The sequence below is a fragment of the Sus scrofa genome, chromosome 14 (assembly GCF_000003025.6).
Source record: "Sus scrofa isolate TJ Tabasco breed Duroc chromosome 14, Sscrofa11.1, whole genome shotgun sequence".
Taxonomy (NCBI): domain Eukaryota; kingdom Metazoa; phylum Chordata; class Mammalia; order Artiodactyla; family Suidae; genus Sus; species Sus scrofa.
In genome coordinates this window covers 44,115,479-44,141,212 of record NC_010456.5, presented here as the reverse complement: position 1 = coordinate 44,141,212, position 25,734 = coordinate 44,115,479, and the positions used below count along the sequence as shown (strand labels likewise).

The 25,734-nt window shown below is 47.2% G+C and overlaps 1 protein-coding gene across 1 annotated transcript; it reads left to right on the top strand.

Annotated features, from left to right (window-relative positions):
- Nucleotides 559-19,057, top strand: TPST2 (tyrosylprotein sulfotransferase 2). The gene is given in 6 exon segments (NM_001243490.1): nt 559-689; nt 692-1,463; nt 7,191-7,389; nt 11,414-11,464; nt 15,583-15,631; nt 18,558-19,057. Coding segments are annotated over 5 exon segments (1,131 nt in total). The 5' UTR covers nt 559-622; the 3' UTR covers nt 15,625-15,631; nt 18,558-19,057.

Genomic DNA, 25,734 nt, shown 5'->3' with positions numbered 1-25,734 from the left:
TACCAAACGGACGTGCTGCTGAAATCTGGCAGTCTAGTGCTTTGTTATTTTCACATTGTAGAGAATCTCAAATAAAGATAGTTCCGTAAAGTCCATTAGAAAATAATTGTTACACTTTCCATTTGTCAGATGAAGAAACTGAGGCATTGTGTGGTTAAGGAACTGGGTGAGGTCCCACAGCTAGAAGTGGCCAGGAGAGAACTGACCCCAGGTCCTCTGACTGCAGTGCCCCTTGGGGAAATAATAATAGCTGCTCCCTCTAGGATTGTGGGAGAATCTTTTTTGTTCCATCTGCGTTAATTTATTTTAAAATTTTATGTATTACTTATCTATTTATCTATCTTTCTATTTATTTATTTATGGGTTGGGTAGAGTCTTACAAGTTAAGATGGATAAAGTGCCCAGCGGGGTACCAGGCATGGGGTGCGCGCTCATGAAACCGCTCTTCTCTGAAGGTCAGCATCCGCACGTTTGTTCGCTGCGATTGGGGTCTGTATGGTAAGGCCCCTGCAGCCCGCAGGCCTCCCTGACCGCGCTGGTGTCCCCCTCTCTCCCCAGATGTGAGCCCTGCGGGCCACCCGCCCACCTGTCGCTGAAGCCCGCCCCCCGCCCCAGGCCCAGCATGCGCCTGTCGGTGCGGAGGGCACTGCTGGCAGCCGGCCTCGCCCTGGCCCTGGTGCTGGCCGTCCAGTAGGGCAGCAGGTGCTGGAGTGCCGGGCAGTGCTGGGGGGCCCCCGGAGCCCCCGACGGGCTATGCGGCCGGAGCAGGAGGACCTGGTGATGATGGGCACGGACCACGTGGAGTACCGTTACGGCAAGGCCATGCCGCTCATCTTCGTGGGGGGCGTGCCCCGGAGCGGCACCACGCTGATGCGTGCGATGCTGGACGCCCACCCGGAAGTGCGCTGCGGCGAGGAGACCCGCATCATCCCCCGGGTGCTGGCCATGCGTCAGGCCTGGTCCAAGTCCGGCCGGGAGAAGCTGCGGCTGGACGAAGCGGGTGTCACGGACGAAGTGTTGGATGCCGCCATGCAGGCCTTCATCCTGGAGGTGATCGCCAAGCACGGCGAGCCGGCCCGCGTCCTCTGCAACAAAGACCCGTTCACCCTCAAGTCCTCCGTCTACCTGTCACGCCTGTTCCCCAACTCTAAGTTCCTGCTGATGGTGCGAGACGGCCGGGCCTCAGTGCACTCCATGATCACCCGCAAGGTCACCATCGCTGGCTTTGACCTCAGCAGCTACCGCGACTGCCTCACCAAGTGGAACAAGGCCATCGAGGTGATGTACGCGCAGTGCATGGAGGTGGGCAAGGACAAGTGCCTGCCCGTGTACTACGAGCAGCTCGTGCTGCACCCCCGGCGCTCCCTCAAGCTCATCCTCGACTTCCTTGGCATCGCCTGGAGCGACGCTGTCCTGCACCACGAGGACCTCATTGGCAAGCCGGGTGGTGTCTCCCTGTCCAAGTGAGTGGCGCCTCCACCTTCCCCTCAGACCCCTGGTCCTGGAGACAGAGGTGCTCGGTAGAATGATCAGCTCTGCCTTTCTGAACTGTGTGGCCTTGGGCAAGTCGCTGTACCTCTCTGAGCCTCAGCTTCCTTTTCAAAAAAGGGGGGGAGGGGGGAAGCAGTCATTCCTCCCCAAACTTTGAATGTGCTTTGCAGTAGGCTATAGTAGGTAAAGGTGGAGAGTACAGATTCTAGAACCAGGCTGTCTGACTTTGAATGCCAACTCTGCCACCTTTTAGTTGTGTGATCTTGATCAAATGCTTCGGCCTCTCTGGGCTTAAATTCCCTCATCTGTAGCATGGGGATATAATCTGGCCACCTTTTGTTCACAGGTGTGACCAGCAAATAGGTTAATACATGTTAGGTAATGTTGTTCTCATCATTCTCGTTTTAGTGTTGATCTTGCTTTTATAGGAATGCTCATCAGCCTTACCATCACTGCCATTTATTGAGTACCTGCTGTGTGGCCAGCCCTGAGTTAAGCCCCCAACAATCATTCCTTTATTCCCCCCCCTTTTTTTTGCTTTTTGGGGCCGCACTGGTGGCATATGGAGGTTCCCAGGATAGGGGTCCAGTCGAAGCTACAGCTGCCAGCCTAACACAGCCACAACAACGTGGGATCTGAAGCTGCATCTGTGACTTACGTACGCCACAGCTCATGGCAGTGCCGGATCCTTAACCCACTGAGCGAGGCCAGGGATCGAACCCGAAACCTCATAGTTCCTAGTTGGATTTGTTTCCGCTGCACCACAACGGCAACTCCCATTCTTTTAATCCTTACAGCAACCTCAGACGTAAGAACTGCTCTTATCCCCATTTTACAGATGAAGAAACCAAATTTCAAGAAAGTTATTAGCCTAGGGCCACACAGCTAGGAAAGCGTGGTGTCCGGATTTGAACCCAGGTCTTTTGGACTCCTGTGCATGTGTTCTCCGTGGCTGGGACCCACCCTCCCTCTTTCTTCTATCCCTAGCTCTCTGCCTTCCTTCTTTAGGGAGGCTGTTTGTCTCCTGAGACCCACAGCTCTAGAACAGTGCAGGAACAGAGTGGGACATTCTGGCATCTCCATCCTGGTCAGGTGCCAGCACCCCTGAGAGCTCAGTGGAAAGGCCGTCCTTCCGGGCAACACATCCCATTCTTTCAGGGCTGGCCCCTCCCAGGCTCCGCCCCCAAGAGATCTTGAACCCTGAGCGTGGCTGGGGGTTTGCAGCAGCTCTCCTCCTGGCAGTGAAGTGCTCACAGGCTGGTACCACAGCCAGATGGTGCTGGAGCTGGGATTTTGTAGATGACCAAAGAATACATACTGATTGTAGGAAATTGAGGAAACATAAACAACAAGAAAGAAAACAACCCATAGTCCCACTTCCCAGGTTTTGATATATGGCCTGCTGGTCCTTGGTCAGGGCATATTTTTTTTAATTGAAGTGTAACTGATTTATAATATTGTGTTAATTTCTGCTGTACAGCAAAGTGATTCAGTTATACATAATATACACTCTTTTAAAAAATACTCTTTTCCATTATGGTTTGTCATAGGACATTGAATACAGCATTGTACATTGCTGTACAGTAGGACCTTGCTATTTATCTTCTCTGTGTATAATAGCTCACATCTGCTAACCCCAACCTCCCACTCCATCCTTCCCCAAACCCCCTCCCTCTTGGCAACCACAAGTCTGTTTTCCATCTGTGTGGGTTTGTTTCTGTTTCATAGATAGGTTCATTTGTGTCATATTTTAGTTTCCACATATAAGTGACACTGTATTGTACTTGTTTTTCTCTTTCTGACTTAGTTTCAGTGTGATAATCTCTAGATCCACCCATGTTGCTGCAAATGGCATTTTGTTCTTTTGATGACTGAGTAGTAGTCCATTGTATGTATGTACCACATCTTCTTGATCTATTCCTCTGTTGATGGACATTTAGGTTGTTTCCATGTCTTGCCTATTGTAAGCAGTGCTGCTGTGACCATTGGGTGCCTCTTTGTTTTGAGTTATTTTTTCCCAGGTATATGCCAGGCATGGGATTGCTAAATCATACGGCAACTCTCTTTTTAGTTTTCTGAGGAACCACCACACTGTTCTCCGTAGTGGCTGCACCAATTTACGTTCCCACCAACAGTGTAGGGGGGTTCCCTTTTGTCCACACCCCCTCCATCATTGGTAATTTGTACACTTTTTAATGATGGCCATTGATTAGGATATACTGACAAGACTGGAGTCTTGCTGGGCATGTTCCTCTGTAACCTTCCCTCACCTTGTGTTGGGGTCCACGTGCCCATGGCCTCAGCACTCTGCTGTGACATCATTTTGAGTGGCTGCATAATATTCACCACACAATTCCTGTGTTCTATTTGATGTGTCCTATTTTTGGGCATGTTGGATATTGACTCAAATCAAGTGTGGCTCCCATTTCAGGGATGCATCTATGTGATTTCCTTCCCGTAAAGTCCTGGAGACACAAGGATTGTGACAAAGGCCATGCAACGTGTTTGATCATGTCCAATATGTTTGCCATAAACAACTTTTGCAGCAAGCATTTTGCAGGTGAAATAACTCGTGGATTGATACTTGCAGTTTCATGACACCAGGAAATGATAATGTATCGGTTTCTGCAAACCCTTTGGTGAGCATCCCTCCCAGCTGTCAAACCAAAACTGTATCAGCTGTGGCAAATGAAGGGGACAGCTGCTGATAACAACAGCCTTTGAGAGCATTGATGATGCTTCTTTAGCTGATTTAGATGCAACGCCTTGCTCTCTCTTGCCGTCTTACAGATTTATCACATAGTATTAGACATCAGGAGCAATGGTCACTGCAGCACTATTCACAGTAGCCCAGACGTGGAAACAACCTAAGTGTCCATCAACAGAGGAATGGATAAAGAAGATGTGGTACCTATATACAATGGACTATTATTTAGCCATAAAAAGGAATGAATTAATGCCATTTGCAGGAACATGGATGGACCTAGAGATTATCCTACTGAGTGAAGTAAGTCAGACAGAGAAAGGCAAATATCATATGAGATCACATATGTGGGATCTAAACTGTGACACAAAGAAACTATGAAACAGAAATAGACTCACATACATGGAAAGCAGATTACCAAAGGGGAAAGGGGGTGGGGTGGTAAATTAGGAGTTTGGGATTAGCAGATACAAATTGCTATACATAAAATAGATAACCAGAGTTCCCATCATGGCTCAGTGGAAACAAATCTGCCTAGCGTCCATGAGGACGAAAGTTCCATCCCTGGCCTTTCTCAGTGGGTTAAGGATCTGGCGTTGCTGTGGGCTGTGGTATAGGTAGGAGGGAGGGAGGGAGAAAGGAAAAAAGAAAGAAAGGAAGAAAGAAAGATTTTCTCAACTCTGATGCACATTAGAGTCTGAGAGCTTAAAAAAATAAATAAAATGGATAACCGACCAAGTCCTACTATGGAGCACAGGGAGCTATAATCAATGTCCTGTGATAAACCATAATGGAAAAGAATATGAAAAAGAATATGTGTAATTGACTCACTTTGCTGTGCAGGAGAAACAAACACAACAGTGTAAATCAGCTATGCTTCGATTTTTAAAAAAGTTGGAGACAAAAGAAGAATCAAGCTCCTCCCATCCCCCCACAAAGGAACAGTTACCAGATTCCTGATGAGTATAAGTGTCTTGAAAATGGTGAAAATGCTTACAGAATCTGGCTTAGATTAGCTCAACAAAGGATTTGCAGAAACTGATAGGGTATCATTTTCTAGTGTAATTAACTGTCAACCAGTTATTTTCTCTTTTGTGGCAAAATGACCTTATGGCCAGTTGTGGGGCAAATTGCTTGCAGCAAAGAAGTTTATGGTGAAAATACCTAGAATGGTATTTGAGATGTTTGACACACTAGCTAGAGTTGAGATTTATTTACTTGTTTGTTTGTTAGGGCCGCACCCACAGCATGTGGAAGTTCCCAGGCTAGGGGTTGAATCAGAGCTGCAGCTGCTGACCTACATCACAGCCACAGCAATGCCAGAGCCTTTAACCCACTGAGTGGGGACAGGGATTGAACCCTCATCCTCATGGATACTAGTCACATTCATTTCTGCTGCACCATATGGAAACTCCCTGGAGTTGAGATTTAAATCCAGATCTACAGACTACAGATCCGTGCTCTCCCCACAATCCACAACTTTCATTCTCCCCAGCCCCCCTCACTCCCTGTTCCATCTTCCTTTTGTTCCATCTCTTCCTGTTCTTCTTTCCTGAGTTATCACTTAGGTGGGCTGGGAGTATCTAGAAATAGGTCCTTGATCCTAGGAGTTCCCCATCTTCCATCCTATAAAGCCTCTGAACTATAATTGATGGTTGTGAGTTGGCTGGCTTGGGAATCCTGTTACAGGGGAGAGTAAGGGAGCACATACAGCAAAATGTTGAAAATAACCTTAGCGTCCATCTTTAGGGGAATGGAAAAAGAATGAGGTACTGGGTGCAAAAAAAAAAAAAAAAAAAAAAAAAAAAGTCTACAAACCAGCATAGAATTAACTAGCATAGAATTTCTGTTTTTAAATTTGCAAGCAAACCCATAGACTTTCTGTGTGTGTATGTGTGGGAGAGAGAGAGAGAAATAACACTTACTGAGACCTTACAGTATATACCAGCTATTCTTTTATTATTAACTCATTTATTCCACAGAATAGCTCAGTGAGGTAGGTACTGTTATGATTTCCATTGTAGAGGTCAGGAAACTGAGGCTCAGACAGGTTCAGTCACTTTCCTAAGGTCACACAGCTGGTGTTATTACAGCTGGCATTTTCACCCGGGAAATCTGGCCCCTGAGGGGCGTAGCCTCTCTGTTTATTTATTCGTTTATTCTTTTTTTTTTTTTTCTTTTTATGGCATATGGAAGCTCTCAGGCTGGGGTCATATCGGAGCTGCAGCTGGCAGCCTACACCACAGCCACAGCAACGCCAGATCCAAGCCACATCTGCGACCTATACCATGGTTTGCAGCAATGCCAGATCCTTAACCCACTGAGCGAGGTCAGGGATCGAACCTGCATCCACATGGATACTAGTCAGGTACTTTATCCACTGATCTACAGTGGGAACTCCCAAAATATCCCATCTTAATCGTAGAAATAAAAGGTTATTTTTCAGAAGTCAGAGAGGTCAAGGATGCAGAATTTCAGCACCACCAGTGCTTGCAGCACTTTCTGCCAACCTTGCACCCCATGCCCTTATCCCCACAGTACAGAGCAGATATGATGAGGCCAGGTGACTACCCTGCATTCTTTTTCTTTTTTTTTTTTTTTGCTATCTTGGGCCGTTTCCACGGCATATGGAGGTTTCCAGGCTAGGGGTCTAATCAGAGCTGTAGCCGCCAGCCTACACCAGAGCCACAGCAACGCAGGATCCGAGCTGCGTCTGCAACCTACACCACAGCTCACGGCAACGCCGGATCGTTAACCCACTTAGCAAGGGCAGGGACCGAACCCGCAACCTCATGGTTCCTAGTCGGATTCGTTAACCACTGCGCCACGACAGGAACTCCCTACCCTGCATTCTTAGAGTTGGTGAGGGCTGAGCAGGGCAGGTGGGGGCGGGTCCCCCCAGTGGTTCCTGCTGCTCCAGAGTCACTGAACAGGGAGCCTGCCAGGCGCCCTCTGGGTCTGCCTGTGCCCCAGCCAGCCTCTCCTCTCTCCCCAGGATCGAGCGATCCACAGACCAGGTCATCAAGCCTGTGAACCTGGAAGCTCTCACCAAGTGGACTGGCCACATCCCTGGGGACGTGATGCGAGACATGGCCCAGATCGCCCCCATGCTGGCTCGGCTCGGCTATGACCCCTATGCAAACCCACCCAACTACGGCAACCCTGACCCCATCGTTGTCAACAACACACACAGGGTGAGTGGAGACACGCTCAAGGGCTGGGCCAGGGGGGCAGTTTGGAGGCTTCAGCCACTTGAGAGAACATTTAGTTTCTTTAGTCTCTTGATTCTTAAGCAGTTGGTTTGTTTCTGTCTCATGGACATGGTGAATCATATGACTGCTTGTATTTTACATTATCGCTTGGGCTGCAAGGAAGCTCAACACCAACTGGTAACCTGTCTCTCGCACTCCATAGTGTCTTAAGGCAGGCTCATCTGTGCACCAATTTCATCCTACTTTTCTCCTCTCATTTACCCTTTGTCCCCCGTTTCCCTGGCTGTTTGTTCAAGTTTGTTCAACTGTTTGTAAAGCATTTCAAGTCTTTGTTGAGACTAGGCAGAAATACATCAACTATTGGTCCCTTTATTGCCTCCATAAAGGTCAGTGTTTACTTCTCAGATAAATGTGAGCTTAAGGGAGTTTAAATTAATTTGTTAGTTCTCCTTAGTGTAGGTGGTCAAGGGGAAAGGGCTTCGAGAGGATGTTTTTTGAAGCAAAAAAGTAGCCTAATCCTGGGTGGAAGAACCATGAACAAGTTCACAGTCTTATTTACAGTGTTACTGTCTCAGCTTCTCCTTTACTTTTGGTGCTGTGTTCTGACTTCCTCAGAGATACGAAGTTAATGAAAATATCTATAAAGGGGAGCCAGGCCTGAGGAGGGACCCCGGCCCTTATATCATGAAGACCCGGAGTTTTCATTTAAGCTGAGCCTGGCATTTCTGAACACATGTTGATTTTAGAAAGTACACCATTCCGGAAGTTCCCATTGTGGCTCAGCAGTAAGGAACCTGACTGGTATCCATATGGATGTGGGTTCGATCCCTGGCCTCGCCCAGTGGCTTAAGGATCCGGTGTTGCCATGAGCTGTGACCCCTAGCCTGGGAACTTCGTATGCTGCAGGTGTGACCCTAAAAAGACAAGAAAGAAAGTAAACAATTTTTTTTTTCTTTTCCCTCTTTACAATTGTGGTATAATTGACTTAATACTTTAGTTTCAGGTATACCACAGAATGATTTGGTATTTGTATACACAGCAGGATGATCACCACAGGTTGTGTCTAATGACCTGCTGCCACCATACGGAGCTCCAGACTGTGCAGTGCAGCAGTACTGAGTGACTGGCATCTCCGTGCTGTACTTTACCTCCCTTTGGTGTCTTTATTTTATGCCTGGCCAGGTGCACCTCTTGACCCCTTCCTCCATTTCCTCTCCCCTCCCCCAGCCCCACAGTTCTTGGTTGAATCACAGAAGGAGAAAGCCATTCCTCGCTTATTCTCCTTTATTGTTATTGTTATTATTTTATTTTATTTTTTATTTTTTTGCTTTTTAGGGCTGCTCCTGTGGCATATGGAGGTTCCCAGGCTAGGGGTCCAATCGGAGCTGTTGCTGCCGGTCTACACCACAGCCATAGCAACGCCAGATCCGAGCCACATCTGCGACCTACACCACAGCTCACAGCACTGCCAGATCCTTAACCCACTGAGCAAGGCCAGAGGTCAAATCTCCATTCTCATAGATACTAGTTGGATTTGTTTCCACTGCACCACAGTGGGAACTCCTCTTTTTCTCCTTTAATCTTCAGTTGACTCCAGGAGAAAGGCTGCATTTGGTACCAATAAGCTTTTTACACTCCTGCGTGTAAGCTCTCTAACAGAGAGAATTTACTAACACTGAGCTCTGGGGACTCAGCCTTTGTCACTGAAGGGTAAGCCCACCTCTCACTACTTCTCCCGACATCAGCTGATTTTGCAAACACCTACTTGTGGGAAAACTCAGAGTCAATTTAGATTCCCAGGCTGCATGGAGGGATTTGTGTTTTTAACATTTATCATCAATTAATTTTATTTGTTTACTTTTTTTTGTCTTTTTTGGAGGGGGGCTGGAACTGCAGCATGTGGAGGTTCCCAGTCTAGGAGTCAAATCAGAGCTGCACCTGCCAGCCTACACCACAGCCTCAGCAACTCCGGATCTGAGCCTCGTCTGCCACCCACACCACAGCTCATGGCAACACAGGATCCTCAACCCACTGAGCAGGGCCAGGGATTGAACCCGCATCCTCATGGATCCCAGTCGGGCTCACCACTGCTGAGCCACAAGGGGAACTCCAAAGAGGTCTCTAGTTTTCTTCCAAAGAGGTTTACTCCTTGAGGTTCCACGCATCTTAACACATGCCAGACTCCTTTTTTAGTCTTTACGGTGTTTTTGCTACAACTACAAAGCTAAGTCCTGAGTTGAAATTCGTGTGTGTGTGTGTTTCTGTGTTTACTGAAGGTGCTAAATGTTCCCATATTAGATCCTGGTGCTTCTGGGGTATGATACACTCAGTTCTGAAAAGACCCTGGTGATAATGAAATTATTGATAGCTGTGCTATCCATTAAGCCACTAGCCTTGTGTGGACACTGAAATGTGACCAGTGAAATGTGATGAGTCCACGTTGAAAGGTGCTTTATGAGTGTGAAAAACACACTGAGTTTTGACGTCCTCATACCCCCAAAAAGCATGTCACGTTTCTCATTAATCATATTTATATTGATTATGTAGAGGAGGAAAACTTTGCCCTTTCTCCCCTCTAGATTCTTTGGCTGGTCTGGTAATTAAATCAAAATAAGACAGATCAATAGGAGGGAAAGCAAACTTAATATCAGCCATACAGGGGCTCATAAAAATATGAGATTCAAAAGGAAGGGCCAAAGGGGGCCTCTTTCAGATGAAGAGACAGTGTGTTTGTGAAGAACTAACAAGATGAAGACACTTGGGCTTGGGGTGGTAAATTAGCGAAGAAGTAACAAGGTTTGTTTACACAGCCTTCTCAGCCCCAAATGCTCGATCTCTGATGACAAGGGTGTCTCTCTACCTCCTGATGCCCATGGGAGATATATTTCCTGCTGTCAGGACTGCAAAGAAGGGTCAGATTGTACTTCTTTTTTTTTTTTTTTTTTTTTTTTTTTGCTTTTTAGGGCCGCTCCCGTGGCATATAGAGGTTCCCAGGCTAGGGGTCCAATCAGAGCTGTGGCTGCCGGCCTACACACCACAGCCACAGCAACGCTGGATCCGAGCCGCATCTTCGACCTACACCACAGCTCACGGCAACGTCGGATCCCTAATCCACTGAGTGAGGCCAGGGATCGAACCTGCAACCTCATGGTTCCTTGTCGGATTCGTTTCTGCTATGCCAAAGACGGGAACTCCCAGATGGTACTTCTTGCACTGTCTGTTTCTTAAATAACTTTAATTTAAAAAAAAATGAGTATGCCAAAGTGGTAGGTTTGGGGGCGACCTGCCCTGAACCCCCTCAATTCCATGTTGAAGTAGTAATATTTTAGCTATATCAGGTTAAATAAAAATATCGCTAGAATTAATTTCACCCATTTCATTTTTTTTTTCTAGTGTGACTACTTGAAAATTTTAACTTATACATTGTATTCGGCTCACAAGCCTGTTGCAAGGCGCTGGTCTATCCAGTGCCTTGTATTTTGGGAGTAAGTGGAAAGGCCTGGAATTTTCTGGCTCCCACCTCGGGGCTTTTGCCCTAGTCACATCCTCTGTCCGGAATGCTTCTTCTTCATGACTTAGCAGGATTTCCTTTTCACTCAGATCTCAGCTCAAAGGCCACCCATTCCAAGAGGCCCTTTTTTGACCACCCACTCAAAAGAAGCTCCCTGGTCTCTCCTAATCACATCTTTTTGTCTTTCCTCATAATACTTGCTATGGTTTGATACGTTCGTGTTTATTGTTATTTGCAGATTGTCTGCCTTCCCCGCCACTCTAGAATGGAAGCTCTAGGAGAATGGGAATTTTAATTGTCTGGTTAATGTTTTACTCCCACCTCCCAAGCTCAGAATAATGCCTGGTATAAGAGGAGCTCAATAAATATTTGTTGGATGGATGAGTAGATAAATGGGTGGATGGATGGATGGATGGATGGGTGGGTGTGAAAGTAATGGGTTAATTTTATTTTTGATCATTTCTACAACGGTGACTTTTTTTTTCTCCTTCCCAGGTCTTGAAAGGGGACTATAAGACACCAGCCAATCTGAAAGGATATTTTCAGGTTAGAAACCCCAAGGGGATTTCTGCTGCTCCACAAGCTAGCTGTGTATGCCCTTGAACACTTCATGTCTCCAATATGGCTGATGGTTTCCCCATCAGAAAACTGGGTGGGGGTGGGGGTCAGGCCAGAGGCTCTCAAGTGTCTGATTCACCTGGGGCCACATCTCAGCAGCCCTTCAGCCTGAGCCCCTTCCCTTACTCATCCCCTAGCTTGAAATAAGTTGGAGGGACTTGGTGGAGACTGTTCAAATGTTCTGCCTCTAGCCTTAAATTCAGCTTCATTTAAAGTGGCAGTTTCCAGGAGTTCCTGTCATGACTCAGCAGAAACGAATCTGACTAGTATCCATGAGGACGCAGGTTCCATCCCTGGACTCGTTCAGTGGGTTACGGATCCGGCGTTGTCATGAGCTGTGGTGTAGGTTGCAGACGTGGCTCAGATCCTGCGTTGCTGTGGCTGTGGTGTAGGCCAGCAGCTGCTGCAGCTCCAGTTTGGTCCCTAGCCTGGGAACTTCCATATGCTTCGGGTGGGGCCCTAAAAAGACCAAAAAAAAAAGTGGCAGTTTCCAAACACAGCCCAGTGCAAAACTTCCATCAGTCTACCAAAAAATGAGAAACGTGGGGTTCCTGCTGTGGTGCAGCGGAATCGAAAGCGTCTTGGGAATACCTGGGATGCAGGTTCAGTCCCCTGCCCTGCACAGTGGGTTAAGGATCTGGCATTGCTGCAGCCTCGGCTTAGGTCTCGACTGAGGCTCAGATCTGATCTATGGCCCAGGAACTCCATATGCTGTGGGGTGGCCAAAAATGAAAAATAAAATAAGGTCATGCCATGGTAAGGTTGAAGTGGCTTTAAAAAAAAACCCTGAGAAACGTGAGGGTCACATGGTACATGTATGCAAATATAGGCATGATACTCTCCAGTGTCCCCACTTGCATTCCCCCCACCAGCCAGGCTTCCCACATATCCTGGGTGTGTCCGTGGGTGGCCATCCATGGATCTTGTCAAGAAGAACCACTCCCAAGACTGACATTATAGCCATTCTCCTTTTGGTGCCCAAGTGCCTGTTTTTAAATGAAGTGTCTTGGTATAGTTGCAGTTTGTGTGTGTGTGATTTAACTTGGCAAATAAAGGGAGGGCTGGACCATCAGAAGCTGAATTATCAAACTCAAGGAGTCTCATTGCCCAGGTCTGGCACCTCTCAGTTCTTTGGGGATCAGTCCACGTTCCCTTTGTTGGAATCCGAAACCCACCTCTTGCCACAGTGAAAAAATATGCTGCCAGAATTACTCATCATTAATGTGAAAAGATGATGTAACATCTTTCATTTAAGTGAAAAGATGATGTAACAAGAACAACAAACAGAAGTGGGGAAGGGGAATGCGCCAAGATCTGAATGAAACCCTTTGCATTTTTACATAGAGTATGTTTTTGGCCCGCCTGGATATACATTTTTGCATCCATTGCAGCTGCGTTGTATGAGCTGCTTTGTTTTTCTTTTTTTCTTTTTTTCTTTCTTTTTTCTTTTATTTTTTTTAAGCGTCGTATGTAAGTTCCCAGGTAAGGGGTCGAATCAGAGCTGCAGCTACCAGCCTACACCATAGCCACAGCAACACCAGATCTGAGCTGCATCTGCAATCTACACTACAGCTCATGGCAACACCGGACCCTTAAACCATTGAGCAAGGCCAGGGATTGAACCCATGTCCTCACAGAGACTATATCAGGGTTCTTAATCCACTGAGCCACACAGGACTCCTGTTTTGCTTTCTTACTGTTTTTCCATCTTTGGGGTTTCACTGTGGCCATTTCAAATGACCGCCTAGTATTCTTTGGAATGCATTATGTGCCACCAATTGTTTAACTGTTGCCCTAAGATCGTTTGCAATTTTTGGCAATATTTTGAATGATGGCATGTACATATCGTCCTGGTTTTGCCTCTGTTCTGTGGGGCGAGGGGTGCGGAGGGCCTCTGTGGAATCATTCCCTTAGAATACATTTGTAAGGAGTGGCATCAGTGGGTGGGAGAATCCAGATCTTTTTGAACTACAAAGCCAAATTTGTTTTACAAAAGGATTGGACTGTGGAGTTCAGCAGAAAGGAATCTGACTAGCATCCAGGAGGACACAGGTTTGATCCCTGGCCTTGCTCAGTGGGTTAAGGATCCAGCACTGCCATAAGCTGTGGTGTAGGTCGCAGAAGCAGCTTGGATCTGGCATTGCTGTGGTTGTGGTATAGCCCAGCGGCTACAGCTCCAATTTGACCTTTAGCCTGGGAACTGCCATATGTGGCGTGTGCTGCCCTAAAAAGACCAAAAAAAAAAAGAATTGGTCCTCCTGCACTGTATGGGGTATTCATGAATCTAGCTGGCCTGGGACTGTTTTTTGCTGTCTTAGGAGTAAAGGAATGGCATATGCTTGATCATCATGAGCTCTCCGACCCTCAGGAGAGCTGCCCCGCAAATCACATGCATTATCTTAAACTCCTGCCCTCTGTCTTCGTCATCTCCACTGTGCACATGACAAGATATTGCAAAACTTGGAAACCATCATAGGGCAGCAGTTGAGTAATGGTGGTGTGTCCGCTCTACAGAGTACTCTGTAGCCATCCAAAATGGTAATTGTGAAACCCCAAAGATGGGAAGATAGAAAGCCAGCAAAACAAAGCAGCTCACGTGTTAGAATTGCAACTTATGCAAAAATGTACACTCAGGCCATAAACTCAACCCCCTATCCCTTCCAGGGCTTTGCTGTTCCCTCTGCTGGGCATGCTTTCCCACCCAGATCTGGGCTCATCCTTAGATCTTTGCTTATGGGGTGTTTTTCAACACCAACCACTGATTCTCCGGACGTCACCTGGGTGTTGCATGATTCAGTTCTTTGGGGATTTTTTGCTTTTTAGGGCTGCAGGTGTGGCATATATGAAGTACCCAGGGTAGGGGTTGAATCAGAGCTGCAGCTGCCAGCCTACACCACAGCCACAGCAATGCAGGATCCAAGCCGAGTCTGCCACCTACACTATAGCCAACAACGCTGGATCCTCAGTCCACTGCCTAAGGCCAAGGATTGAACCCACATCCTCATGGATCCTAGTCGAGTTCATTACTGCTGAGCCACGACAGGAACTCCCACATGATTCAGTTCTGACCCATTTCCAGGGATAGTGTCTGACCCCGCAGGTTAAGGGTCTAGCCCCATAAGACTGCCCCCCACTTCAGATACCCAGGCTATCCACATTTCTACCTGGCCAACCACACATTTTGGGGGTGCTCCCATGACCTGCCCCCCTCAAGTTTGATAATTTGCTAGAACAATTCACAGGACTCTGGAAAACACCACTTCCTGGATCACCAGTTTATCATAAAGGCTATATCTCAGGAGGCCCAGTGGAAGAGATGCACAGGGCAGGGTGAGGGTGGGGCCGGGGCTTCCCTGCCCTTGGGGTGCATCACCCTCCCAGCACCTCCACATGTTCACCATCCCAGAAGTTCTCTGAACCCCATTATTGAGGGGTTTCCCTGGAGGTTTCATTAAGGAGGCACGGCTGTTTAATCATCAACCCTTGGTTATTCATCTCCAGCCCCTCTCCCTTCCCCAGAGGTTGAGGTGGGAGTGGAAGGCGCTGAAATTTTCCAACCCTTTACTCGTGCCTTGGCCTCTTTGGTGAGCAGCCCGCATCCTGAAGGTAGGGCCCTCCAGCCACCCATCATCTCTTTTGCTTTTGATCACTGGGGTGATTCCAAGGTTTTTAGGGACCTTGTGCCCGGAACCCAGGGCAGACACCAAATGTTTAGTTTTCATTACACCACACCTTCGCTGTCATCCTCTGGTAGTGACCTCTCTGAACCACATTATCTGCAGCACCCCCAACACGAGTCCCTCACATCAGCCCACTGTATTGCCTGGATTTGAGAGTATCTCATGTATGTGTTTGGCGAGCAGCCCTCCCTGCTAGAATGTGAGCTGAGTGGAAGTAGGAAGGGATCTGATCCCAGAACCTGGCATGTCGTAGGTATATGGTAAACACTCCACTGAGGGAGTAATGTGAGTGCTGACGCTTGGGGCTGCAAGACCCTGGCTCCCCGACTGGCCGTGACTGTCCCTCTCTGTGTTGTCTTCCTCCAGGTGAACCAGAACAGTACCTCCTCCCACCTAGGAAGCGCATGATTTCCAGGTAGGCCTGCGGACTTTGTGGGGGTGGGTGGGGGTGTCCCAGGACTTCAGAGCCCAGGAGCCACTTTTTGGAAAACCTGTTCCTTCCTGAGCCTCCCTGGGGAGGCTGGGGCGCCAAGGTGGGCTGACCCAACCCCATGGGCAGTTTCCGTGGCAACAGCCTAGGGCAGCTATTTATAGCATCAAGGCTTAGTCTCCTGGCTCTGAATTACTGTGGGCCTAACCAGAAAAAGGTTAGTCTGGCACTGGGGAGGGGGTACGAGAACCAGTGTGATGGGTGGGTTTCCAGAACCATTTTGCACAGAATGCGGGCTGCCAGTCTGGTTTCTATAAACAGCCTCAGGTTGGCCCAACCAATTAATATTCTAATAATAGTCACACAAAGTTCTGGTCTAAGAATAACCCTCACTGCCCTGGGCCAAGGGCTCCTTCTGTGTCACTCCTTTAACCCTCAGCATCCCTGGGCGCATCTGGTGACATGACTGTCCCATTTTACAGAGGAGAAAACCAAAGCCCACAGAAGGGCTGTGACTTTTGCCCAAGGCCACACAGACACCAAATGGCAGTTCTCCCCTCAAAAGTCATCTCCTCCAGAGTTTGCTTTTTTTTTTTTTCCTCCTTTTTCTTTTTACAGTGGTACCTGCAGCATATGGAAGTTCCCGGGCTAGGGGTCCAATCGGAGCTGCAGCTGCTGGCCTGTGCCACAGCCACAGCAACACTGGCTCTGAGCTGCATCTGTGACCTATGCTGCAGCTCACAGCAATGCTGGATCCTTAACCCACTGATCGAGGCCAGGGATCAAACCCATATCTTCACAGACTCTATGTTGGGTTCTTAACCCACTGAGCCACAGTGGGAACTTCCAGAGTTTACTTTTAACAAATGATTTTTTTTTTTTTTTTTTTTTTTTGCTTTTTAGGGCTGTGCTCCCACAGCATATGGAAGTTCCCAGGCTAGGGGTGGAATCAGAGCTGTAGCCGCTGGCCTACGCCACAGCCACAGCAACGCGGGATGCGAGCCACATCTGTGACCTACACCACAGCTCACAGTGATGCCAGATCCTTAAGTCAGTGAGCAAGGCCAGGGATCCAACCCACAATCTCATGGTTCCTAGTTGGGTTCGTTTCCACTGTGCCACAACGGGAACTCCTCCTAACAAATGATTTTAAATGCAGGCTTTTCCATTTGTATTTTGCTGAGGGGCTGGGAAACAGGTTCTGGACTTGGGAGGTTCAAATTTTAAGAACTCTAGGTTCTACTTCTCTCAGCATTTGTTTTCCCCATCTGGCAAATGGGGCTTCCTCACTATCCACCTCCCAGGGTAGCTGTGAGATGAAGTGAGCCTGGGTGGGAGCGTTGGGCCCTGGTTGTGGATGTGGGCACTGGGGTTAAGGCTCCAGTGAGTGAGCCCGCTTCATTTTATCCCCAGCCTCTCTGGTCAAGCTCAAGGAAACTTGGAGGACTCAGTCTTCTTATTGCAGTTTTTTAATAATCAGCACTTTTTTTTTTTTTTTTTTTTTTTTTGAAATCCACTGGTCCCAACCCATGGGCTGTTGACACTGTCAGGATATCCATCTTGAGTTGTGCTAAGATCCAGGACTCCTGTTGAATTTCTAAAAAGACTCCCATTGAAAGTAGTCTTTTTTGGAGTTCCTGCTGTGGCACAGTGGGTCAAAGGATCCAATGTTGCTGCAGCTTCAGTGTAGGTCACAGCTGCGGCTCAGATTCAGTCCTGGCCTGGGAACTTCCATATGCCATGGGTGTAGCCATTAAAAAAAAAGAAGAAAAGAAAGAAAGTAGTCTTTTTCCATGTTTCTCGATTCCCCTCACTCTCTTTCTGCAGGTTTCATTCATGGAATCCTGAACCTTCTCGTTGACAAAAGCCAGATATGTTTCTCCTTTTGCTGTTATGTGGGGTACCTTACACAGGGTGCTTTAGTTAGTCCCCGGAAGAGAACTTCTCTGGAACAAATGCTAATCCTTCCTTGGCCTCTAAAAATTCACTGGCACTTTTTTGGGGGCTGTTCCCATGACATACAGAAGTTCACGGATCAGGGATCAAACCTGCACCACAGCAGCACCTCCAAGTCACGGCTGTGGCAATGCCAGATCCTTAACCCAGTGTGCTACCAGGGAACACCCAGAAAGGTGCATCTTTGAGATCAAGTGGCAGCAGGTTGAGATGTGGGGAGGAACCCAAGAAATATTTTTTCTTTTTTTTTTTTTTTGCTTTTTAGGGCCAAACCCACAGCATATGGAGATTCCCAGACTAGAGGTCGAATCAGACCTTCAGCTGCCAGTCTGTACCACAGCCACAGCAACATGGAATCCGAGCCACATCTGCAACCTACACTACAGTTCATGGCAACGCCAGGTCCTTAAACCCACTGAGTGAGGCCAGGAATCTAACCTGCAACCTCATGGTTACTAGTCAGATTTGTTTTCGCTTCACCATGATGGGAACTCCCCCAAGAAACATTTTTTAATGTAAATTCTCCCCTGGGAGTTCCCATTATGGCACAGCAGAAATGAATCCGACTAGGAACCATGAGGTTGCAGGTTCAATCCCTGGCCTTGCTCAGTGGGTTAAGGATCCGGCATTGCCGTGAGCTGTGGTGTAGGTCGCAGACTCGGCTTGGATCTGGGGTTGCTGTGGCTGTGGCGTAGGCCAGCAGCTACAGCTCTTATTAGACCCCTAGCCTAGGAACCTCCATATGCCACAGGCACGGCCCTAAAAAGACAAAAAGACAAAAAAATTAATTAATTAATTAATTAATTATCTCCAGCTGTCTGGGATGCTATAGAAAATCTTGCATGCTTATGCTAATGCATGCAGACCATCCATCCTGCAATCACACATATAAATATAAAAGATCTATTTCAGAATCACGACTCTGGGCCTAACACCCCGTTTTCTCCCCTTTCAGATCTCTGCAAATGGCTTTGTTGCCAAGAGAGAAGAAACTTTGCATTGGAGTGGAAATCGGACCTCTAATCCAAGCATATTGCTTGCTATTAATGGCCAAAACAGGACTGCCCACGAGGATCATATTTGCATATGTTTGCAAAAGCTGAATCGTCAAAAACTTACCTTGAAACACTCTATCTTAGGACAGTCTGGGGTAGAGAACCAAGAGTGTGGAAGTAGTCTGGCTTTTGAAACTTGGGTATTTTATATTTTCCCCCCTGAGAACTTTCTTTTGAGGGATGGATTTGCCATCTTCCTTAATTTGCAGGATTGCCTCAGTGGCTTTGTTTGCTGGGACAGGGCCCACCACCTGTGCCTCTCCTGTTGACCCTTACTTTTGAATTCAAAGAATCTATTTAAGAATTTAATATATGAGGTTTTCTTTGATTCCTTCTCAGCTCTACTCAGTTTCACAGAGAGAAAAAAAAAAAAAATTCGAATAAACCAAACAGGGATTCATTTGTCTGTGCCTTACTTTATGGAGTGAATAGATATGCGTCTTTCATGTCAAGTGTTATCTGGTGGATTGAGGATGAACAAAGGCTGGAGAATATGGTCCACACAGGGCATGGCTGAACTCTGGTGTCAGATCCCCAGGGCTACCTTCAGATTCGGTAATTTGCTAGAAGGACTCACGGAACTCAGAAAACCTGTTGGACTCACGGTTATGGTTTATTACAGCAAAAGGAGACAGATTAAACTTTGCAAGGGACAAAGGCACAGAGTTCAGGAGAGCCCAGGCACAAACTCCCCAGGATAGGCTTATGGACGTGCTTAATTTTCCCACCAATGGTGGGCTCTGACACAGAGGAAGGCTCACCTCAGCATCCAGGACTCCTTATCAGTCACGAAGTTGTGGGGCCACCCAGTGACTGACCTTACTCAGTCTTCAGCCCCTTCAGGGTCAAATGATACAGCATGACCTAAGGCCCCCATGAATTGCATTGTTAATGTAGAACATCTGCCCTGGTGTGGTCCAGAGTCTTAGGTATTCAAAGATGTTCCTTTAGTGAGGACATCCCCAGGGCTCAGAGGTGAGCTCCCAGGAGCTGGTCAAGCGCCAGTCCTTTCTTTGGCATGTGCAGGGTTTGACCTCTCCAAGCCTGCCAGGTTTGTCCTTGACTGCACAGCCCCCAAGGGCTTGGGGAGCAGCTGGGCTCAGATCAGTTTCCTATCGTCAAGGGTTAAATGCTTTACCCACACTCCTCTACCTTAGCCTCAGGCAGTAATGAGGCTTTGGGAGGCAGTGGCTCATGGCGTGAGGAGTGGATTTGGCTCATCAGGCCAACATAGCAGCTGTGTCTTGAACCTCTGTTTCTTCATCTATAAAATGGGCAAGTTAGAACTTCTGGGTTTAGAGGCTAGTGGGTGACATCGGCAGTGGTGCCTCATGCAATGAGACCACAGTGTGAGGCAGCTCTTGTCTTTTCTGGTCTTGAGACAGCAGTGGGCTGGGCAGTTGATGGAGTCATGGACACAGGAAGCTCACCCCTCAAGGGAAAGCAGAAGACACATCCAGCCTCATTCACGGTTCCACCTATCTGCTGTGGCATCATCTACCAGCTGCCAACTTGGTGACTTAACCATTTATCATCACATCTCTCAGTTGTGGGAATTTAACTAGAGCAGTCCAGGTGGTTCTCACCATCAGAAGGTGGCTGGGATTCTCTCCACTGAAGACTTCTTCAGGAGTTCCCATCATGGTGCAGTGGCTAACGAAGCTGACTAGGAAACATGAGGTTGTGGGTTTGATCCCTGGCCTTGCTCAGTGGGTTAAGGATCCGGTGTTGCCATGAGCTGTGGCATAGGTTGCAAATGAGGCTTGGATCCCCACATTACTGTGGCTCTGGTGTAGGCCAGCGGCTACAGCTCTAATTAGACCCCTATCCTGGGAACCTCCATATTCCATGGGAAGCAGCCCTAGAAAAAGGCAAAAAAAAAAAAAAAAAAAAAAAAAAAAGAAGAAGACTGCTTCTTTCATGTGTCTGATGCCTGAGCTAGGATGGTTGGAGCATCTTTTATTTTTATTTTTATTTATTTATTTATTTTTTGTCTTTTTGCTATTTCTTGGGCCGCTCCCGCGGCATATGGAGGTTCCCAGGCTAGGGGTCCAATCGGAGCTGTGCCACTGGCCTACACCAGAGCCACAGCAACACAGGATCCAAGCCGCGTCTGTAACCTACACCACAGCTCACAGCAACGCCGGATCGTTAACCCATTGAGCAAGGGCAGGGACCGAACCCGCAACCTCATGGTTCCTAGTCAGATTCGTTATCCACTGCACCATGACGGGAACTCCTGGTTGGAGCATCTTGAGGTGTTTCCTGGCGTTGCTATCACGTGGCCTGTCCACCTGGTGAGCCTGAGCTTCCCCATGGCATGGCAGTCCCAGGATGGACAGACCTCTTATATGGTAGCTGGCTTCCCCAGAGCAAATGCCACACAGGGGATATGTCTGGAACTGGTGCAGTGTCACTTCCACTCAGTTTGTCACAGTAGCCATAGGGCCCTCCACAGTCAGGGAAGTCCAGAAACAGACTCCTCTTGATGGTGGAGTGGCAAGACACCATACAGAAGGACATGTGGTTGAGAGAGATTGTCGCAACCATTTTTGGGAAGTGACAATCTGTCTTAACAACCAATATACCAGCCTTGCCTGCAAATCATTAGGCAATGTATGAATTCATCAAATAAATTAAGAAATTTCTCTCTGGGAGATGCTGATGTCATTAGAAAATTCCCTTTCTTTGATTTCCTTTATTCTTTAAGTTACAGTGATTTCAATTCCCCCCAAAGGCAAGGTCATTAAAAACACAGGCTTCTTTGAGGGTTTCCCAGCTTCATCTTGGGATCAGAAATGGTCCTTCCCACTGATGGAGCTCCTCCAGGTCTCCCCAAGCCCCAGTCCTGGCCTAGAACCAGGAGGACCTCTCTTAACCCCTGTCTTCCTTCTCGGTTCTAAACAAGCACTTCTCAGGATAATTAAGTGAAATGCAATTTCTTCAGGCCTAATCCCCACTGCGCTCACCAGGGCTTGGTCTTGACAAGTGGCCCTTCTCCAGCTTTGGTGTTCACAAGTCTGAGTTATTCTATTTTTTGTTTGTTTTTTCCTTTTAGGAGCACACCTCTGGCATATGAAAATTCCCAGTCTAGAAGTCGAATTGAAGTTACAGCTGCTGACCTATGCCACAGCCACAGCAACGCTAGATCTGAGCTGCATCTGTGACTTACACTGCAGCTCACAGCAATGCCAGACCCTTAGCCCACTGAACTGGGCCACGATTGAACCTGCATCCTCACAAACACTATGTCGAGTTCTTAACCCGCTGAGCCACAATAAGAACTTCTCTTGACCTTTTCTACAGTGCATAGGGAAGCGTTCTAGAAGAATTCAGGATGGATGGTAAAATTTCCATTGGGTAAAAATAATGAATGCCTTTTTGTTAGTATCTTAGAGTATTTCATGGGACATACTTGCACTAAAAATCTATTCGTTTTTTATCTGAAACTCTAACTGGACTTCTTGTATTTTTATTTGCTAAATCTGGTCATCCTAAATAGGGCTGACCATACAACCAGGAACATGTCAGGGAGATGACAGTGTGTTACATCCAAGACTAGATCATAAAAGATCTGGTGGCTTTTGCCTTCTCTCCTGGTTCACTCATTCTGGAAGGGGCTGGTCCTTATGTCATGTGGACACTTGGCAACCCTACGCTCACCAGACAAGGAACCGAAGCCTGCTGCCAACAGCCAGTACCAGCCTGCCAGCCACGTAAGTCAGTCACCTTGGAAGTTGACCGTCCAGCCCCTGCCAGCCTGCAGGTTACTGCAGTCCCAGCTGACACTTTGACTGCAACCCCAGGAGAGACCCCTCTGAGTCAGAAACACCGTTCTAAGTCACTCTTGAATTCCTACTCATAGAAATTGTGTGAGATAAAGTTCACAGTTGTTTCTAGCCACTCAGTTTGAAGGTATTTATTACACTGCAATAGGTGTTACATAGGAACTCATTAAATATTTGTGAATGAATGAATGAAAGATGAAGCTGCAGTTCCTCTCTTCACCTGTGTGCTTTTGAGGGTGCTGGCTTTACAGATAATGCCTCAGGCCTGCAGAACCTCATGTCCCAGCTTTCTCTATAAGGAGAGTGTTCACAAAATCTTGAAAGATAAGTGGGGTAGAAACCATCTGTAAGAAACATTTAAAAGGAAACCAAATTTTGCTAATCTCAGCCGATCTGGGGTTTTCAGTTCTGCCAAGTTCAGGACATGATATATATTTTTGTGACAAGTCTCAAAATAAGACTAAGCCATGTGCAACTGTATAATGTCAGTGTCCCAGAAAAGGTACTTGTGCTAGACATTAAATATATCATCTTTGAAATGCCACTTGCAGATTGTTTCTATGGAACCAACCTATTTTAAGTTGTCAGCAAGCAAGGATTTTTACCCCCACATCTTCTGGAGGCAATTTGGAACCAGTGGTATGGGGCATGAGGTGCCTAAGGGGTGGTGAGGAGTGTGGATCCAGGTGGTAATAGAAACTACCTTGGAAGGTTGCGGAATCCAACAGATGATATGTGTGGAGGTTTTGGGACCCTGAACAGACCAGAGTCACTCTGTAAGTATTAGATCAAATAAGTGGACAGAAATTGTGGGTGTGTTGGGGGGGTGGTGGGGGGAGGCATGTACTATATAGCAGAGAAAGCAGTGGCCTGATTCTGCCTTTAAACTTTGTGTGACCCTGGCACCTCCCTGGTGACGCGGCCTCCTCTGATGCCTCTCCTGTGAAAAGGGAGGGATGGGGCGTTCCCATGGTGGCTCAGCAGGTTAAGAACCCAACTAGTATCCATGAGGATACAGGTTCAATCCCTGGCCTCCCTCAGTGGGTTAAGGATGGGGCATTGCCCCTAAGCTGCAGCATAGGTCACAGATGCAGCTCGGATCTGGTGTTGCTGTGGCTATGGCGTAAGCCTGCGGCTGCAGCTCCAATTCAACTCTTAGCCTGGGAACCTCCAAATGCCACAGGTGCGGCCCTAAAAAAGCAAAAAGAAAAAAGGATGTGGGGGACCAACGAGTGCCCAGGGGCCTCCAGGATGCTGCTGAGGAGTCTTGTTGCCTGGCAACCCCTCCTGGGGAGGCTACATGTCTCAGCACCTCATTGGGAACCTAGACACATTCCTAGATGTCCCTGAGTTCCAAATCAAGGGTTTATCTGGGCAGTGACAGGAGGCCAGGCTGCATATGAAATCCTGAAATTAAACCTCTGGCTGCTTCTCTTGTTTTTCCCGACGCACTGAATTTGAATCTAAAAATCTGGAAAGGAGTTCCTGTAGTGGCACAACGGAAATGAATCCGACTAGGAACCATGAGGTTTTGGGTTCAATCCCTGGCCTCACTTAGGGTGTTAAGGATCCGGCGTTGCCATGAGCTGTGGTGTAGGTCACAGATGCAGCTCCGATTAGACCCCTGGCCTGGGAACCTCCATATGCCACAGGTGTGGCCCTAAAAAGACAAAAAAAAAAAAAAAAAATTCTGGACAAGCCACTGATCTGACTGCCCATGCAGATATGAGATTGGATTTTTTAAATGAAAGTGACCACAACTGTTGAAGATCTTAACTATCCCAGGAATTAATTTAGCCTCCCCCCCCCCGCATTTTTTTTGTCCTGGAAATGCTTTTCGAGTAGTACTGTCTTTACCCCCATTTTAGAGATAGGAAATCTGAGGTTTAGAGTAGTGAAACAACGTGCCCCAGGTTCCACATCTAGAAACTGGATATTTGGGGTTTTTTTGGTTGGTTTGTTTTGGTCATGCTCATGGCTTGTGCAAGTTCTGGGCCCAGAAAACAGTGACAACACTGGATCCTTAACCCACTGAGCCACGAGGGAACTCTGAGATTTGGTTTCTTGAAATTTTACTCCAGAACTTTCATTTAAAAAAAAAATTCTAGGAGTTCCTGTCATGGCTCAGTGGTTAACAAATCCAACTAGGAACCATGAGGTTGCGGGTTCAATCTCTGGCCTTGCTCAGTGGGTTAAGGATCCGGCATTGCCGTGAGCTGTGGTATAGGTTGCAGACGTGGCTCGGATCCCCGAATTGCTGTGGCTCTGGCGTAGGCCAGTGGCTGTGGCTCCGATTTGACCCTTAGCCTGGGAACCTCCATATGCCATGGGAGCATCCCAAGAAATGGCAAAAAGACAAAAATAAAAAATAAAAATAAAAAAACTTCTAAGTACATAGAGAAAACGTTTTTTTCTCTTAATCATTTTAGATTAAGTTGTCTACGTGATCCCCTATCACCTGCCTCCCCCCAAATAGTTTAGTATTTCCAACAAAGACATTTCCCAATGTAACCACAGGTTGACCATCAAAATCAGGAAATTAATATGGGCACATCACTACCATGAAAACCTCAGACCCCATTTAAGTTTTAACAGCTGCCCCAATAATTTCTTTCTTTTCTTTTTCTTTTTTTTTTCTTTTTTTGGTTGCACCCACAGCATGTGAAAATTTCCAGGCCACAGTGTGACCTACACCCCAGCTGCAGCAACACCAGATCTTTAACTTACTGTGCTGGTTGGGGATTGAAACTGCACTGCCTCAGAGACAATGCTGGATCATTAACCCCCTGCCCCACAGGGGGAATTCTTATTTTTTAGGGGGGTTTTGGCTGCACCCGTGGCATGTGGAAGTCCCAGGGCCAAGGATCGAACTTGTACCACAGCAGTGAGCAGAACTATAGCAGACCCACTGACTCACATTGGAACTCCCAATAACTTCCTTTAGAGTAAAAACACCCAGTTTTGAATCATGTGTTCTATTGAGGTGTTGTGTCTCTTTAGCCTCCTTCAGTTTGGAACAACTCTAGGGTCTTTTTTTAAACTTTCATGACCTTGGCACCTTTCAAGGTTACAGACAAGTTCTTCTGTAGAAATCCCTTTATTATTTGCTTTGTCTTCCATATCCCCATGATTCCATTCAGGTTATGCAGCTTGTTAGGAAATCACAGGAGTAATACTTCAATCTCTGGGATTAGATCTCAGGTATTTCCATTTGTCCCATTGTTGGGGGTACACAAATGACATTCTGGTTACTTGATCAGAGCCTGTGTTCTTAATGACCCCACAAGCA